Source organism: Phalacrocorax aristotelis, chromosome 10 (assembly GCF_949628215.1).
Source record: "Phalacrocorax aristotelis chromosome 10, bGulAri2.1, whole genome shotgun sequence".
Lineage (NCBI taxonomy): Eukaryota > Metazoa > Chordata > Aves > Suliformes > Phalacrocoracidae > Phalacrocorax > Phalacrocorax aristotelis.
Window position 1 is genome coordinate 8704455 of NC_134285.1, and position 15289 is coordinate 8719743.

At 37.2% G+C, this 15289-nt stretch overlaps 1 protein-coding gene across 2 annotated transcripts in view; it reads right to left on the reverse strand.

Annotated features, from left to right (window-relative positions):
- CYTH3 (cytohesin 3) overlaps positions 1-15289 on the reverse strand; it is a 53122-nt gene that overhangs the window by 19736 nt on the left and 18097 nt on the right. The window contains exons 2-4 of one of the 2 annotated variants that reach the window (XM_075105043.1): positions 5082-5164; positions 4447-4511; positions 3947-4013 (exon numbers count right to left, since the gene is read on the reverse strand). In XM_075105043.1, the coding sequence (XP_074961144.1) occupies positions 3947-4013; positions 4447-4511; positions 5082-5164 (215 nt within the window). Of the gene's footprint in view, positions 1-3946; positions 4014-4446; positions 4512-5081; positions 5214-15289 lie in introns of those variants that run through there. The other variant, XM_075105042.1, reaches the window with a different exon arrangement.

A 15289-nucleotide genomic window follows, 5' to 3' on the forward strand; every position in this document is an offset into this window, starting at 1 on the left:
AATATTAATTGAATAATGATTTTGTGTTGTTCTGTGGAGTTAATGTGTGAGTTAGCCTGTTCACAATATTGCCTAAATGTCTGCAGAGACATAATCTGTAAAATCATATAATGAAGAGGTGTATAGGAATAACTTAATTACCACCATGACACAAAATAAAGCATCTGTTAAAATCTACAAACTGCAACCCAATACATCAAGCCACTACTCGCAGCAGAGGACACCACTGAAGATACTGAAACTGGTTTAAAAGAGTTTATGCTGACGCTGGGATTATCAGTGACTTCTGGTTGAGCTGGAACTAAACTATTCACAAAGGATTCGAACTAGCTATTCACAAGGGACTGCTCATGAGTCAGTCAAGCTTCTACCACGGAGCTTCTATCAAAGCCAGGAGGAGAGTCTTACCCTGTCCCTCAGTGGGTACTTGTTCAAGCCCCTGGACTCCTATGCCTCCATAAATTACTGGCCCTATAACTGGCACACTCTAGGGATGCCCAGAGAACTTTCTGCAAAGCAGTAAAGAAAGGAGACTAAGAGTTATATAAAGATTACGTAAAGGATGGAAGGGATGTTATTGCAATACTCAGCAGGTCATGGAGAGATAGCGCTCTTTGTTCCCCACCACACCCCCCAGCAAAGATGTTGCTATTCCTGCTGGTTTCATGAAACTGTTAACAGCATGCTGGTAAGAAGAAAGGATGGCAGCTGTAAGTAACCTTAATGTCTTGGATTCCAAAGATGTATAGAAGAGCTTGATATTTTTCCAAATCTTTTCTACTAGAATATTTCATAATTTCAGAAATATTAGAAGTTTTTCCATCTCTGCAAATGGAATACATTTGCTTTTTATTTCATTACAACTGGGAAAACTTCCATTATTTTTTGATATAGCATAGGACGCCCTGAAGTAACATTCAAAAAAGTAATTATCCTTCTGTTTGGTTGATTCTGTCCTTTTTATAAAGAAATTATTACCTGCCTGACAAAAAAAAAAAAGGTATATTTTCTGACCTAACTTAGCAAAGAAAATGAACTGTGATGTTATAAGACTTGAAGCTTGCTTTTTAAAAAAAAAAAGTCTGGAATGCAATCCTCTCAAAACAATTTTATCATTATCTGAAAACTTAATTTCAATGACAGGCTGGTATTCTGACTCTAACAACTTAATATTTTGATAAGTCATTTCAGAACAGACATGATTTCATTGCAAAGACTATATCTGTTTCATCCTGAAGCAGAAATAGCCGAGCTTTCCTCAGAAATTATCTTTTCAAAGTTTATTTGAGAACTATTTGTACAAAAATTCATTTGACTATGAAACATAATGTTTTTTCGCATACCAAGTTATTCAAAAAGCTTTCTCGGCTCTGTCAACCAACAGAGAATCTTCCTTCTAACAACAGAAACAGGAGTTGCAGATTCCCTTGTTCAACACCTGGACCACATTATTCATGCTTAGTGTACACAGACTGACCAGAAGAGGTTTTAAAAAGTTGTGCAAGTTACTGAAAAAGATAATGGACATGACTAGAAGCATGGAAAACAAGTTTCTGTACACAGAAGCAGACACTTTGACATACTACAAAAAAAAAAGTAGTAACTTTTCTTTTTCTGAATTTTTTTTTTTTAAATTCTTAAGATGTTAAAGAACCAGAAGTCAAATAGACAGGAAAAGGAATTTGTCTAGGACAACTATTCCAGTGTCTGGAATAAATGATAAAATAGGTCAGCCAAATCCCCATCAACTCCTACGCTATATTTTGTCTTGATGCAAATTTTCTTTCTGTACACTGATAGGAGAGAGAAGACAGCTGTACTAGCTTGATGTCCCCACACAAAATTCGTGGCTACACAAATATTCAATATTCACTACAAATATTGCATAGATTTTTTTTTTTAAGTCAGTGCAATGAAATCTGCTTGGAATTTCATAGCTTTTGCAGTAACTTAGTTACAAATTTTGCAGTTATTTAAATCCTGCCTTTGTCACAGAGAATTCATTTTCTGGGACCAGAGCAGGCAGTACTGACTTCTAGTGTTGCAAATTTCAAGCACAGCTTTATGTCCTCTGCACAGGGATTCTTGAAGTGTTTTACAAACTTTACCATTATAGCCCTTCCCACACTAGCTAACCAAATCCAAACAGCAAGGTACATGGTGTTACATCACGTAACTGCACTAAACACAGCTATTTCGAATGAGGATTTTCTGGGTGGAGGCAGGGAGAATCGCTCTGCATATAGGTTACACGCTAGGAAATTTAAACATTTTCAAATAAAAATGGTAAATGAAAATTACCTCACTGTGTTCGTACTACTATGAAAACATTAGAACTCTGTTATTTGGTTTTAAAGAATAAAACTTGGGGGATTCAGTGCATGGATTATTACCCCAGTTCTTTCACATACCTAACTCTGGAGACCATTTCCCCTCCCATTTATGAATGAAAAACATCCTTTTCGCAATGACCCAAACTTAAGCTCTCTCAGCATTAGAAGGACATATATTTTAGCTGCCTGTAATTTAAAGTAGCATCTGCAAACAAAATGATCTAGCTTTAGAGCATCCAGCTACTGCAAACCACCACTGACTGACAGACATTATTTAAAAATTACTACTATAAGTCTGTTTACCACATTTAAATTATGTTACAGTAGCAATGCAGCCACAGCATCTATTTATAGAAATAATTTCACCCAATAAGAGCAGTAATAAAAAATAGTTCACACTGGAATGAAAGCATCTGACATCATCCTGTGACTTTGCCACCAACGTCTAGGATGTGAAAGAGCTGGAGGACAACATTTGGGGTATTCTGCCCTCAACAGAACAGAAGTTAAACTGTCACCAAAATGGAAAGTAAAAATAAAAGACATGGTCAGGAGCTTAAAAATGGTTCTATATCTCAAAGTGCTTGAATGTTTCTGGTAAACTGAAAACAGCTTGAAGAATAGCAGCCATCGTTGTACTTCAAACATTATAGAAAAGCCACCAAAATGTAACTGAATTCAATACAATTGGAAAGAAAACATGTCAAGAACAAACACAGAAAAACGAATGCTAAACGATTTCCAAAGAGATCTTAAAGACGACTCTTCACAAATTCAAAATGGAATCTCAATTACGAAACACAGAAGGCAGTACAACAAAGCAAGGAAGATGTAAAATGAAAAGTAAAGGCTAAAGGTCAAATATGTCAAAGCAGCTCTTAATTATATTGGGGAGGGCCTGTAAGAACACATGCAGGTCCCTGAATTTTCCAGAAAATGAACAATTATTTAAGACAAGTAGAGGCACTCCAGAAAAATTAACTACTTTACTTCCTGGCTAAATGCATGGTAGACTTATTGAAATTGGTAACCACATTTCTACCTGCAGGCAGTGTTTGTACAGTCATATAGGTACACATACACGTACATATGTATAAAAACATACAAATTTTCATATGTGCCTTTTCCACAAACAGAATTTAGACATGCAAATATAAAGATCTATATGAGAACAAATAAAAAAACATATTAAAGGTATTTTGGAAGAAACACAAAATAGGAGGTCATTAAAAAAGTATGGGCTCACTAATAACCAAACACCAAAATATTTTTAGAATTCTATTTGACATATCAACATAGAACACCTCTACCAGGTACAAATAATCTTTCTGCCAGCCAGCTCAATCAATACCTGGCATATTTGATTGTTGATAAATAACCTCCATTATCAAAATGGTTTGCTTAAGGGAAAAAAGCACACATGACTGGCAAATGACTAGTTGACTGCTTCTACTTTAACCCGCTGCTCAGCACGTTACAGGATATACAAATAAGGCCTGTGAACTTATACTATCAGAAATGTTTTATTAAGAAAACATGACTGTATTTGTCATAGATCACATTACAAGTAGGAACTTGATTCCTGACAAGTGAGGGGAAAAAAAAATCTCTACCTTCTTAGGGTCCATGTTGAATTTCTTCCTTCCCATGGCTATTTGCTTATTTCTTTGTGTAGTTTTGCTACACATGGGGAAAAAGGAACAACAAGCAATTACCAGTTGCTCTTATACAAAAACAACAACTTTTGCATGAGCTTCTTTTAATTGGTATTTTAGGTATTTTGTATTTTCTACTACAAAACCCAGACATTTTTATAAGGGGGGAAATTATTTATTATCCTTTACTATTTTCAATGCTTTCAAGTGATTGCAGCTTCAGAGAACTATATTGTTATCAATTTGACAGTCTAAAATATTATACTCTATCCAACATATTTCTCTATCCAAATGAATGACACACCTGAACAGGATAAAGTCAGGCTTTAGAGACTTTGTAACAGACTAAACATGATCCAATGTTTGTTTAGCATGATAAAGCTATTTTTATTTGCTGTTATTTGGAAGAGCTGTTCCAAGGTCTTAATGAATCATGTCCATATGTTAGCATTACTTACCTTTCTTCTACACTAGTCAGATTATCAATTTCTGTCATAACCTCAGCAATTTCAAATTTTAATCGCTGCCAAGAGAAGGAAGGGCAATATGTTAACTGACATTGAGACACTTTTTGAAATCATCTACCATATATTAATACGATCAATTAGGTTTTATTTTCTAATATTTGGTAGTCACCTGAAGAAAAGTGATGAATCTTATGGCTTCCTTAGATATTTAGCTTAAAGATTTTATCACATCTGAATGACTGTTAAACACATGGATCCAAACTCCCAGTGCATGCTCATGTCAGAGCATCAAGACCAAATTGCCACTACCAATTTCAGTATAAGATTTCTTTACCCAGATTTCTTACTCACTCCTATCCTGTATGCAGATCTGCTGTTTAATGAGTTCTTGATTACACAAATCAAATGTGTACATATACACATATTGCATTACATAAATACAGACGTTAGCTTTTTTAAAAGCACACAAAGGATGCATAAATCCTCTTCATTATTAGTATGATTTAGCTTAAGCCATTCATATGCTTTTGAAAACATTACCTGGAACTCATACCTAGGTATGCGGTTTACTGTAACTTAATCTATTGAAGCAGGCTTCTAAGGATCTTTACAGATAAATCAATTACCTCAATATCATCAATCAGTTCTTTTTTCCTGCGACGAATATTTAAAAGCTCTTCTCTTTCTTCTATGGAGAGGTCATCAGGCACTGGAATAGAGCAAAATGTACAGTCTTTCAGCATTTGCAAACATAATTCATTGCAGAAAACTGAATAAACCTGATTCAGAAAAGTAAGTGTACATAAAACATCTGAGCATTTTTTTTAGCCGGGATAATTTTCAGAAAACAAACAAAAAAACCCAACACCCAAACCTTTCACCCAAAGGGTGGTGGTAAATAGCTCCTTTTCCAAGTGGCAACATGTCACTAGTGGGGTCCCCCAGGGATCGATATTGGGCCCAATGTTATTCAATATCTTTATAAGTGATCTGGATAACAGCATCAAGTGTAGCCTGATGAAGTGACACTAAGCTGAGTGGGGAAATAGACACTCCAGAAGGGAGAGCTGCTCTGCAGGGAGATCTGGATAGGCTGGAAGAGTGGGCCAGCAAGAACCTTATCAAGTTCAACAAGGACACGTGTACGGTCTTGCACCTGGGAAAACATAATCCGGGAGTGCAGCACAGACTGGGATCCACCTGGCTGGAAAGCAGCTCTGTGGAAAGGGACCTGGGGGTCCTGGTAGACAGGAAGCTCAACAAGAGCGAACAGTGGCTGCTGCGGCCAAGAAGGCCAACAGAATGCTGGGTTGCATCAGAAAGGGCATCGCCAGCAGAGGTAAAGAAGTCATTATCCCACTCTACTCAGCGCTTGTCAGGCCACACCTGGAGTACTGGGTACAGTTCTGGTCCCCGCTGTACAAAAAGGATGTGGACAGGCTGGAAGGGGTCCAGAGAAGGGCCACCAAGATGATCAAAGGACTGGGAAGCTGCCATATGAGGATAGGCTGGGAGAACTGGGTTTGTTCTTTGTTTGAGAAAAGGGGGCTTAGAGGTGTAGCTACAAAGAGGATGGAGACTCCCTTTTTACAAGGAGTCACATGGAGAGGACAAGGGGGAATGGATACAAGTTGGTCTTGGGCACATTCCAATTGGACATGAGAGGAAAAGTTTTCACAGTGAGGACAGTCACCATTGGAATAATCTCCCCAGGGAAGTGGTTGACTCGGCCACGTTGGACACCTTCAAGAGTCGTCTGGACAGGGTGCTGGGCCATCTTGTCTAGACTGTGCTCTTACCTAGAAAGGTTGGACTAGGTGATCCCTGAGGTCCCTTCCAACCTGGGATTCTGTGAAAACCACAACCCAAACCCTAAACCTAATTTATTGGATTTCTGCTTTATAAAATTAATTCAATTACCTTACTTATGATGACTATGGACAGAAACTTTCTTTCACATGAAAGCTAGATATCAAAGAGAACTTGTTATCATATAATTTGTGGCAAGATTTTGCTCTACAGCTTAATAGCAAAATTCAAGTCTGATATCATTCCAATTATTTCAGTAACAGACCAAAATTCTTCATGTAAATTAATTATGATTCAAAAGACATGACAATCTCTCAGGGAAAAGAGCCAAAGAAAAGCCAAAGCTATATACAACTCATCAGTGAGATGTGTACCCTGGTGTTGATTTCGGACAACATCAGATATTTAGCAGTACCCCTTCATCTGGTTGCTTTGTAGAGCAGAGATGCAGGCAAGTACAATACGACTAACAACCGTAACAGTAAATACTTTCTGTCAGTAAGATATACAAATAAGTACACAGTCACAATCAGTTATTTAATACAGATTTGTTTTTGTATAACAATATTTAAGGGAGTCTGAAGTATTTCAGTCAACTTTAGGTCTCTCCTTGGCTATGCTAAAACAAGTATATTACTCTGTTGATAGGAATTACTTGCTACTGAAGATGCAAATGTGTTTCTGTGCACAGCTATGGCTGTCACACACCTTAGCAGCAGCCCCTTACCTTGTAATCTCTGGCTGACAACCAGCTAATGTGAAAAGCTATTTGCACAAAACCTCTGCTTTTCCTGAGAAATTAGATTTTCCCTAGCAAGAAACTTCTTTGGACAGATATTATTCTCACTCACTTGTACAGCACTAGACATCAACCACAAATATTCACCTCTTTTGCAGTGATCCTATAATAACAGTTTTAATGATACCCACTTTCTTGGAAATAGCTCCTCAATTATAGAACAGCTCTTCCTTCTAGCTCAGTAAAATGGAACAAAAATATTTATTAAGATATTTAAATGGTTCTGTCCCAACAGCAACACACAACAAATGCAGTCATTTGGGATGGTCAAAGCTGTTTCTTTATGTCATATACACATGTAACAGACCGTAGCAACAAGGATCACAAGCAAAGGTTCAGCTTTTCAGGTTTTTTTTAAAGACACATTTGAAACGCAGCCTCTGCTCAAATCTTAATAATGAAATACATTATTTTCAACTTCCAGTGATTAAGATCCTTTCTATGTTATGATTCGAATCCTTTAAAAAAAAAAAAAATCCAAACAGCAACAGACCATGTTAGACATGAAGTAATTATGGCAAATGATCTCATTTAGCTACTCCAGATAGAAACATGATTAAATTACTTCCAGCTTAGGAAATAACAGTCTTTTGTTAAACAAATACCAGCCTTCAATATGTTTACCTGCTTTTTCCCTTCATCTCATCAGAAACCCACCCAATCCTAAAAATTGTTGCATGCAAATACCAATAAGATTCTTTAAACATCAAACCTTATAAATACATGAGCCTACAGTACATCTTTGTCTTGCATGTATACTCTAAAATCTTAAACCATCAAACCCAAGAGATTTTATGACTATACAAACACTATGTACATACACATACCATAAATATTCCAATTAGTTAACTGAGGACTGACAACAAAAAAAATGAAGACTGTTACCCAATGTTCATTATTAAAAACGCAAATTGTGTATTAACTAGGAAGTATGCCCGAGTATCCTTAAAGCATTTTTCTAGTATTACAATAGTGGGTGAAATTAGATTAAAATTTTGTAGTACCAGTATTAGTAAGAGTTCATAATTTTTTAACTTTTTTTGCCACTGCAGACATTTTGGTAACTCTCATCTTTGTTGGCAACTGGAAATAGTAATTAGAACCCAAACAGAAAATAATCTTTAAACATTAAATATTTAGAATTCATAGATGGTGCTTGATTTTCCTTCAAGCTGAGTTACAAAATCTCTGGATTAGCTGCTATAACAAACTCTCCCCAAAGCAGAACATCTGTGAGTGGTACTGCAGTTTTTTCTCCCGTACATTACCATGCAGTGAAAGCTCCTTGGGACAGGTTTGGAATATCTAGAACAAGTGAAATTGCTGTTTGGAATCAACACAAATTGTGACAGTTTTCTATGCTCAAGCAACCCACCAAAGAAAAGAAATTCGACACCTCTGTCCTTTTCCTACAGCACCCAAAGACTGACTGCCATGTTTTTCCTTTCCTCTGATCACAGCTGCAGCTGTGACAACCCTCACAGTATAATTAATGATGCTGTTAGACAAAAAGGAAATAAACTAAATTGAGTCAGACCGCCTTTTGCATTAGGAAATAACATCAAGTATCTATCTGCCAGATGCAAGACAAGAAAAGTCTGCTGGAAAAGAAGATTCTGCATTTGGAGAGCGCTTAGAAGACAGCACTTAGAGAAAACTGCATATTAATGCAACATCTTTAAATAATGGTATTAATAACAGTATCTTTTGATAAGAATAAAAGAACAAGGATACAACTGAGTGGGGTTAGAGTACTGCTCAGCTTCCAGAAACTATTGGTATAGTCAGTATTTTACTTCCGCTCACACTAACCATCACAGAGAAGGGATGAATGACTTGCCAGGATGACTAAGTACACTGTCCTATCATCACCATAAATCGGCATGTGTCCAAGATATTGAAGATGTTTACCTTATTCTCATCCTTCTATTGGTTATATATCATCACTGCTTCCCTCCTCCAGCACTGCTCTTCATGCTGATGAGAAAACTTATCAGTGGGAAAATGAACTCACCAAGAAAAAGGTTCTTAAGAGACTGTACATGGCATTACAACCTGCAGCTTCAGAAGCTGAAGGCATCTGTTCCTGGTGGCTATGTGGCTTTATGTCTATTGTTCCTGTTGTTTCAATCATCTGTCTTAAAACAAAATTTAAGAATTTCTGTATTTCAGCGAAGGTTTTTGAAATATTAACATTGGAGGATGTGCCTACATTACCTGAAAGGAAAGAAAGAGTGGACGATATTCAACTGCAGCTAAAAACAAGAAAACCCCCACTAACTCAAAAGGGCACCCACCATTAGTTAAACCTTTTCCTTACAGGTAAGGAAAAGTAAGGATTTACTCTGCGTTTTTCAAGTCCATTTTTCACTGCTTTTCATTGATCCCCAATGATTCAAAAACACCTAGAAAACCTTAAAAACCTTACATCCTGCTTCTAAACAGACAAAATGTTTCCTCAGTGATAGACTCAAATGGCAAGCAGTCCTTCTAACTTGGGCGTGAAGTGCCTTACACAACCTGCAATGCAGGGACCACAGTGAGAACCTGAAAATACTTTTCTTTGGAAAGCAAACCTGTAGACCCGTGGAGCCCAAGTGTCCTTAGAAAATGGAATAAGCACTTTGAATATTTCTAGTTTGAAAAGAAAAATATTAATTTTATTTATTTAAAAAATTTGAAAACCACAGTCAAGATGTTTGGCATCAAGGCTGATGTTAGACTCATGGCAAGCAAACAGGAAATCAAAAATGGCCAATGAATAACAACAGTGCATTAAAACACCTTTACAGTCTAAGCAAAATATTGCAGACACATGACAAGTGATGATCTGCACTGGCAAGACCCTTTCCATAAGCCGCCTTTTTGACTTCAGCAGCTAGAACACCTCCACTTTTTCTAACCTTGTGTTCACATAATCCTCTGCACAGAAAAGCTCACAGAGCGCCTATTACATATTTGTTCTGCAAGACAAATTTCCTAGCTGTCTTCTCTGAGTCATTTCCAAGTTTTTTCTTTCATCAATCTAAACACAAAGTAGACAGGATGGGAGGAGTTAGCATGAACATTTAAATACTAAAAAAGAACAAAAGCATATCAGTAGAGTGAACAAACTGCAGCTGCAGAATGCTTTCATGCAATCTTCTAATCTTTAAATAAAGACAATGTTTTACTGTAAGTCATTTGTGTGAAAACCTTTTAGCTTACAGGGAGAGCATTTCCTTTTTCTAAGACTTCAGAGTTTCAGCTACTGCTTAATAGAAACTCAATATACCTACTGATACTTTATTTAAAAGGAACAAAGTTGTGAAAGTACAAATTATATTCTTGGCCAAGTAGTAAGAGATGAAAACGTAATTCTATATATACATGAAAACGCAATACTATATATGTTGCTACTACTACTCCTCCTCCTACTAGCAAGAGGAAAAAAAAAATTTAATATATTCCAACTTGGCCTATCTCTGTTCAATTACTCTAACTGATCCTAATGTACCTAAATTAATTTCCTGTAAACAAACACTTGTTGGAACACACACTTTTAATAGAGACTTGTTTACTGTTAAATGGGGGGGGGGGGGGGGGGGCAAAACAAAACCACACCACAACAACAAAAACCAAACTGTAGCTTGCCACAGAAATCAGCATATTGTCCTGCAGATGCAGTGTCACTTTGTTAAATAATTTTGTGCTACTGACAACCCAAGTACTGTAATCAAACAAAAGCACTAGCCCAGAACTAATGTGGGGGTCGGACTCTTCTCCCTAGTAACAAGCGATAGGACGAGAGGAAACAGCCTCAAGCTGCGCCAAGGGAAGTTTAGGTTGGATATTAGAAAAAACTTCTTCACCGAAAGGGTTGTCAAACAGTGGAACAGGCTGCCCATCCCTGGAGGTATTTAAAAGAAGGGTAGATGTGGTGCTTGAGGATATGGTTTAGTGGTAGATTTGGCAGTGATGGGTTAGCGGTTGGACTTGATGATCTTAAGGGTCTTTTCCAACCTTAATGATTCTATGTTTCTAACTCTGACATTTATGAAGACATAAGAAGCATTTTTGAGCAAGCAGTCTTTTCCAGATTGAGAAAGATCTGCTGCAGATCAACTTGCAAAGAAAGTCCCACAGGTTAGTGAAAATTAGGAGCAAATCCCGTAACAGCAGAAAAAATCTAGTGCTTTCCAAGTCCATACCCCTGATACCTTCATCTTTTTCAGTAGCAAAAATTAAATCCTTTCCAGCTCTCCAACAGTATTATATGAACCAAAACTCCTGTGGTTTTGGTTGTTTTTTGGTTTGGTTTTGTGTGTTTGGATTTTTGTTGTGTGGTGGTGTTGTTTTTGTTTTGTTTTGTTTTTTAAACTTATTAGCCTTTTGACTGACTATCACCGGCCAAGCTGTAAAGCAATCCCCCTCCACCACTTCAACTGACTTCGGAGTTCAATCTCTCAAGAAGACACAGTATTTTACTGTGGGTTTGGTGGTGGGGTTTTTTTGTGTGGGGTTTTTTTTTTTTCCTTTTTTTTTTTTTAAACACAATGTTTAAACTGTGTAACCTACAGCCAGCAGAAAGCAAACATCTAACAGTATCTAATGGTAGATAAAAACCTAATTCTGTAACCCCAGTTATGAAGCAACACAACTCCCTGACTCTCATTGCTCAACTGACTTTTTGGTTTCATAAAGATAAATATTTTCCTTCTTCCTGTCAGCCCCAAATTGGTGGTCTTAAGTATTTCCATCCCAAGCAAAGAACAATTAGATGGAATTTAATTTTGCTACAACTGAAACATCTTGCAAGTGTAAAGATATTTACACAATGCAAGGCATACAACTAAACAAACCTATCCTTACCCATACACAGAATGGGTAGACATGTTTCTTCTGGCCTTTAAAATAATACACATTCATCTCTGAGAACAAATCTGATTGTCTCAGGACATTTGCCTCAAAGGATATTCTCAGGCTATTCTCTCTTCCTTTCCCCTACACCCTCCCTTTTTTTAAACTTAATTATAGGAACATTTTCCAGCTTTCAAACGAGATGTATAAACAAAGCTGTGACCACTTGTGGCTATTAAAAATTCCATAGAAGTTTTTGTAGGAGGACATCCTCCTGAATAGATTTATTTCACAGTGCAAAACCGAACTGTATCTGCATTAAATTCAATCAGTAAAACTAGCTAGATTTGGTTGCTTCCTTCTATTAACTCCCTTACTGCATGAATCTTTGCTATTTAGTCACTGATGAACATGTCCTAGCATAGGAGTAACCACACTTCCATTAACAGGGGAAATAATAGCGTAGAAAAAAATCCTTTCAAAAAACTACCAGTCAGTGGTATGAGGAATTTGGGACCAAGTCCATGGCTTGCAGGGTTATTTTGAGAGTTTTCAGTCACCAGGGACACTGGGGCCGGAAGGCACATTAGTGGCCAAACCCAGAAGAGAACTTCAAACTCACATGCATCATTCTCATTGTTTATCTGCTCGAAATCACACCATTAGAAGATGTTCCTGAAAATACTTTTCACTCTAGGATAAGGAGATACTTTACAGGCAAGTTACAGTTAAGGTATTGTCCTTTTGGGCTTCTAATAATCTGTGGGGGAAAAAAAGCCTAACGATATTAATCCTATTATCACGTGACAATGTGTTTTCAGGAATTTAGAGGAAACAGTTTCCCTGACATGACCCACTAAACCTTTTTTTTTTTAAAAAAAAACCAAACTTCTACTCCAAGGTAGGTTTAATTAGACCAGTGTTTCACATTCATCATCATTTTTTGAAAGAGCAAACAAATGCACAAAGAACTGGAAATATGAAACACATTTTTATTCTACACAGAAAAGAGACAGCAGGGTAACTGCACTGCCAAGTGTGAAATCATTTCTTGTAAAAACCAAACAGTATTTATTATAATCCATAAGAATTACTTCAAATAAAGCAAGATTATCTTTTAGTCCTGGTCAGAAATAGCCATATATAATTTAATTCACATTAACATCCCTAGTCAAGCAGAAAGCAGGCATCTCCAAAATTGTGCAAAATCAGTGTCCAGATAACACAGGGCAGAGGGAGGATTTAATCCACACATTTTACCTGCCTCCCAAATAACATTAGGTTTCAGCTGTCACACACAGAACGGTGCTGCCTCGCCACAGTACCTGCAAATATGCTTCCGCCCATCAAGTATAAACCGCAGTAAATGCATTTCTTGAACCTAATGGAACAGGAGTTTGCCACAAACGACTGCAGCATATGTATCTTTACAAACTGTATGTAGATAACATGAGCAACAACAGCTGCAAGGTGGAAGAAAAGAGTATAAAGGCTTTACATAGCTTTCAGATGAGCTGATAACCCTTGCTGCTAGCTATTATTTACCCTTCTTAATGGTACTGAAGCACAAACAGATACTTCACAGCAGCTTTCAGATTTTCACCTTGCTATACAGACATACCCATAGGCAGAACTGGGGAGACACCTACCTCGCTTTTCAGTCCCTAATTATGCCATTGACATGGGTATTTGCCATTTGAAAGCAATATGTTTTTAAGATAACGAGTATTTCTTTTTTACTGTCCCTGCTGTGTTGTTTTTATGAACGTGTAGTACTGAAGGCCACAATTACATTTTAATTGCCTCATTCATATCTTATATTCAATCATGTATCTTATTTCATCATTCTGATGTATTTTCATTAGGAAGCCAAGTGTTTTGCAACAACAAAGTAAAGGAACCACCTTCAAGCAAATAAGGAAGCATCACCTGGGGAGAAAGAAATAAAACCACATGGGGACCAGCTCTGAGAGAGATTCCACAGGTAGGGAGTTGGTACCGACTCCTGTATGTTCCTGCATCGCTTTGCCACTTGGTGCCCCTCAGTACATGATCCTGCCTGGATCCCGTTTTTTCTGGGCTTGTTTCCTGCCAGTTTAGCAAGCCAAATGGTTTCACTGAGGACCACAGAACTGCCCAAGCCAATGCAACAGGAGCAGCAGAAACCCCTGGCAGCAGGGAGGCACAGGGGACAGCAACCCTCTCGACATCAGACAGCCCTAAAACAAGCTTAGCTCAGCCCCAAAACCCCACCCTTATAGGCTGTATTCTCTAAACCCTAAAAGTAGTTCAACCTGACATTAAAAATAGATAAGTGTGGATTTTCTTTTAGGAGCATTTTTCTTTTGAAGTCGCTCTACTCTTGCTTCATGATCAGAAGATGCATCTAGGCCAACCTTTCTTTCAAAAATATGTAAATACAAATTACTGAATATGAAAAGAAAACAGAGTTTCACTTAACATTCTAAGTCTCTTACCCAAATACATTAATACTCACATTAATAATATAAAGTGTTAAAATATACACGGCCATGCATATTTAAGTAGTACAGAAAAAAATTTATGCTAGCTAATGTGGAAATTCTACAGGGAGATGCTGGCCACACTGTAGTGGTATGTGTTTCAGGGAGGGTTATGAACAGATTAGCAGAGATACAGGAAATACTACCCAAGATAACATGTGCCTTCATTAGCATCAATTACCAATTACTGTTCAAGGAATCTGGTGAATCACTATTCTGATTACAGTGTTATAGCTATACACTGTCACTTATACTATCATATTAACATTATAGTCCTCTTTCAACAGGGAAAACAGTAACATCAAAGTAACATGTGACAAATGTAATACTTCGCAGTACCAAGCACCATGAGTAAAAAATGTACAGTCTCACATTGTCTCGGTGTTTTAGGAACAGTGGTGCATTTATATTGCCTAAAAATTTTCTAACTTAGCTTTCAGCTTTTAGCTTTTTAACAAAATTACTGCCTCTGATTTCTTCTCCCCACAGCAAATAACAGGGAGGGCTGATCAGAATCAGCTTTGTGTAGTAACACTACCAGTATAAATACAGATACCACCCTTCCAAAAATAAGAGGCCTCAAGCCTTTTCTTTACACTGCATCAGTTCAACAAAACACTGTCAAACAGAAATAAATTATTTTTCTCCCTCCCCAATATGTATGCTGCAAGGCAGTCTCTCACAGATAAATAATTTTGGGAGAACTCAGTAATAGTTTTCTCCCTGTGGAGCACTCATATGTGCAAAACTGGAGAAAGAAATAGGTAGGCTACTTAGTACTACAGATAAAATCAAATAAATTTTCTGTGATGGTTGCATTTGAAAGTCTTTACTTATATTACATTACAGTGAGCATTAACACAAA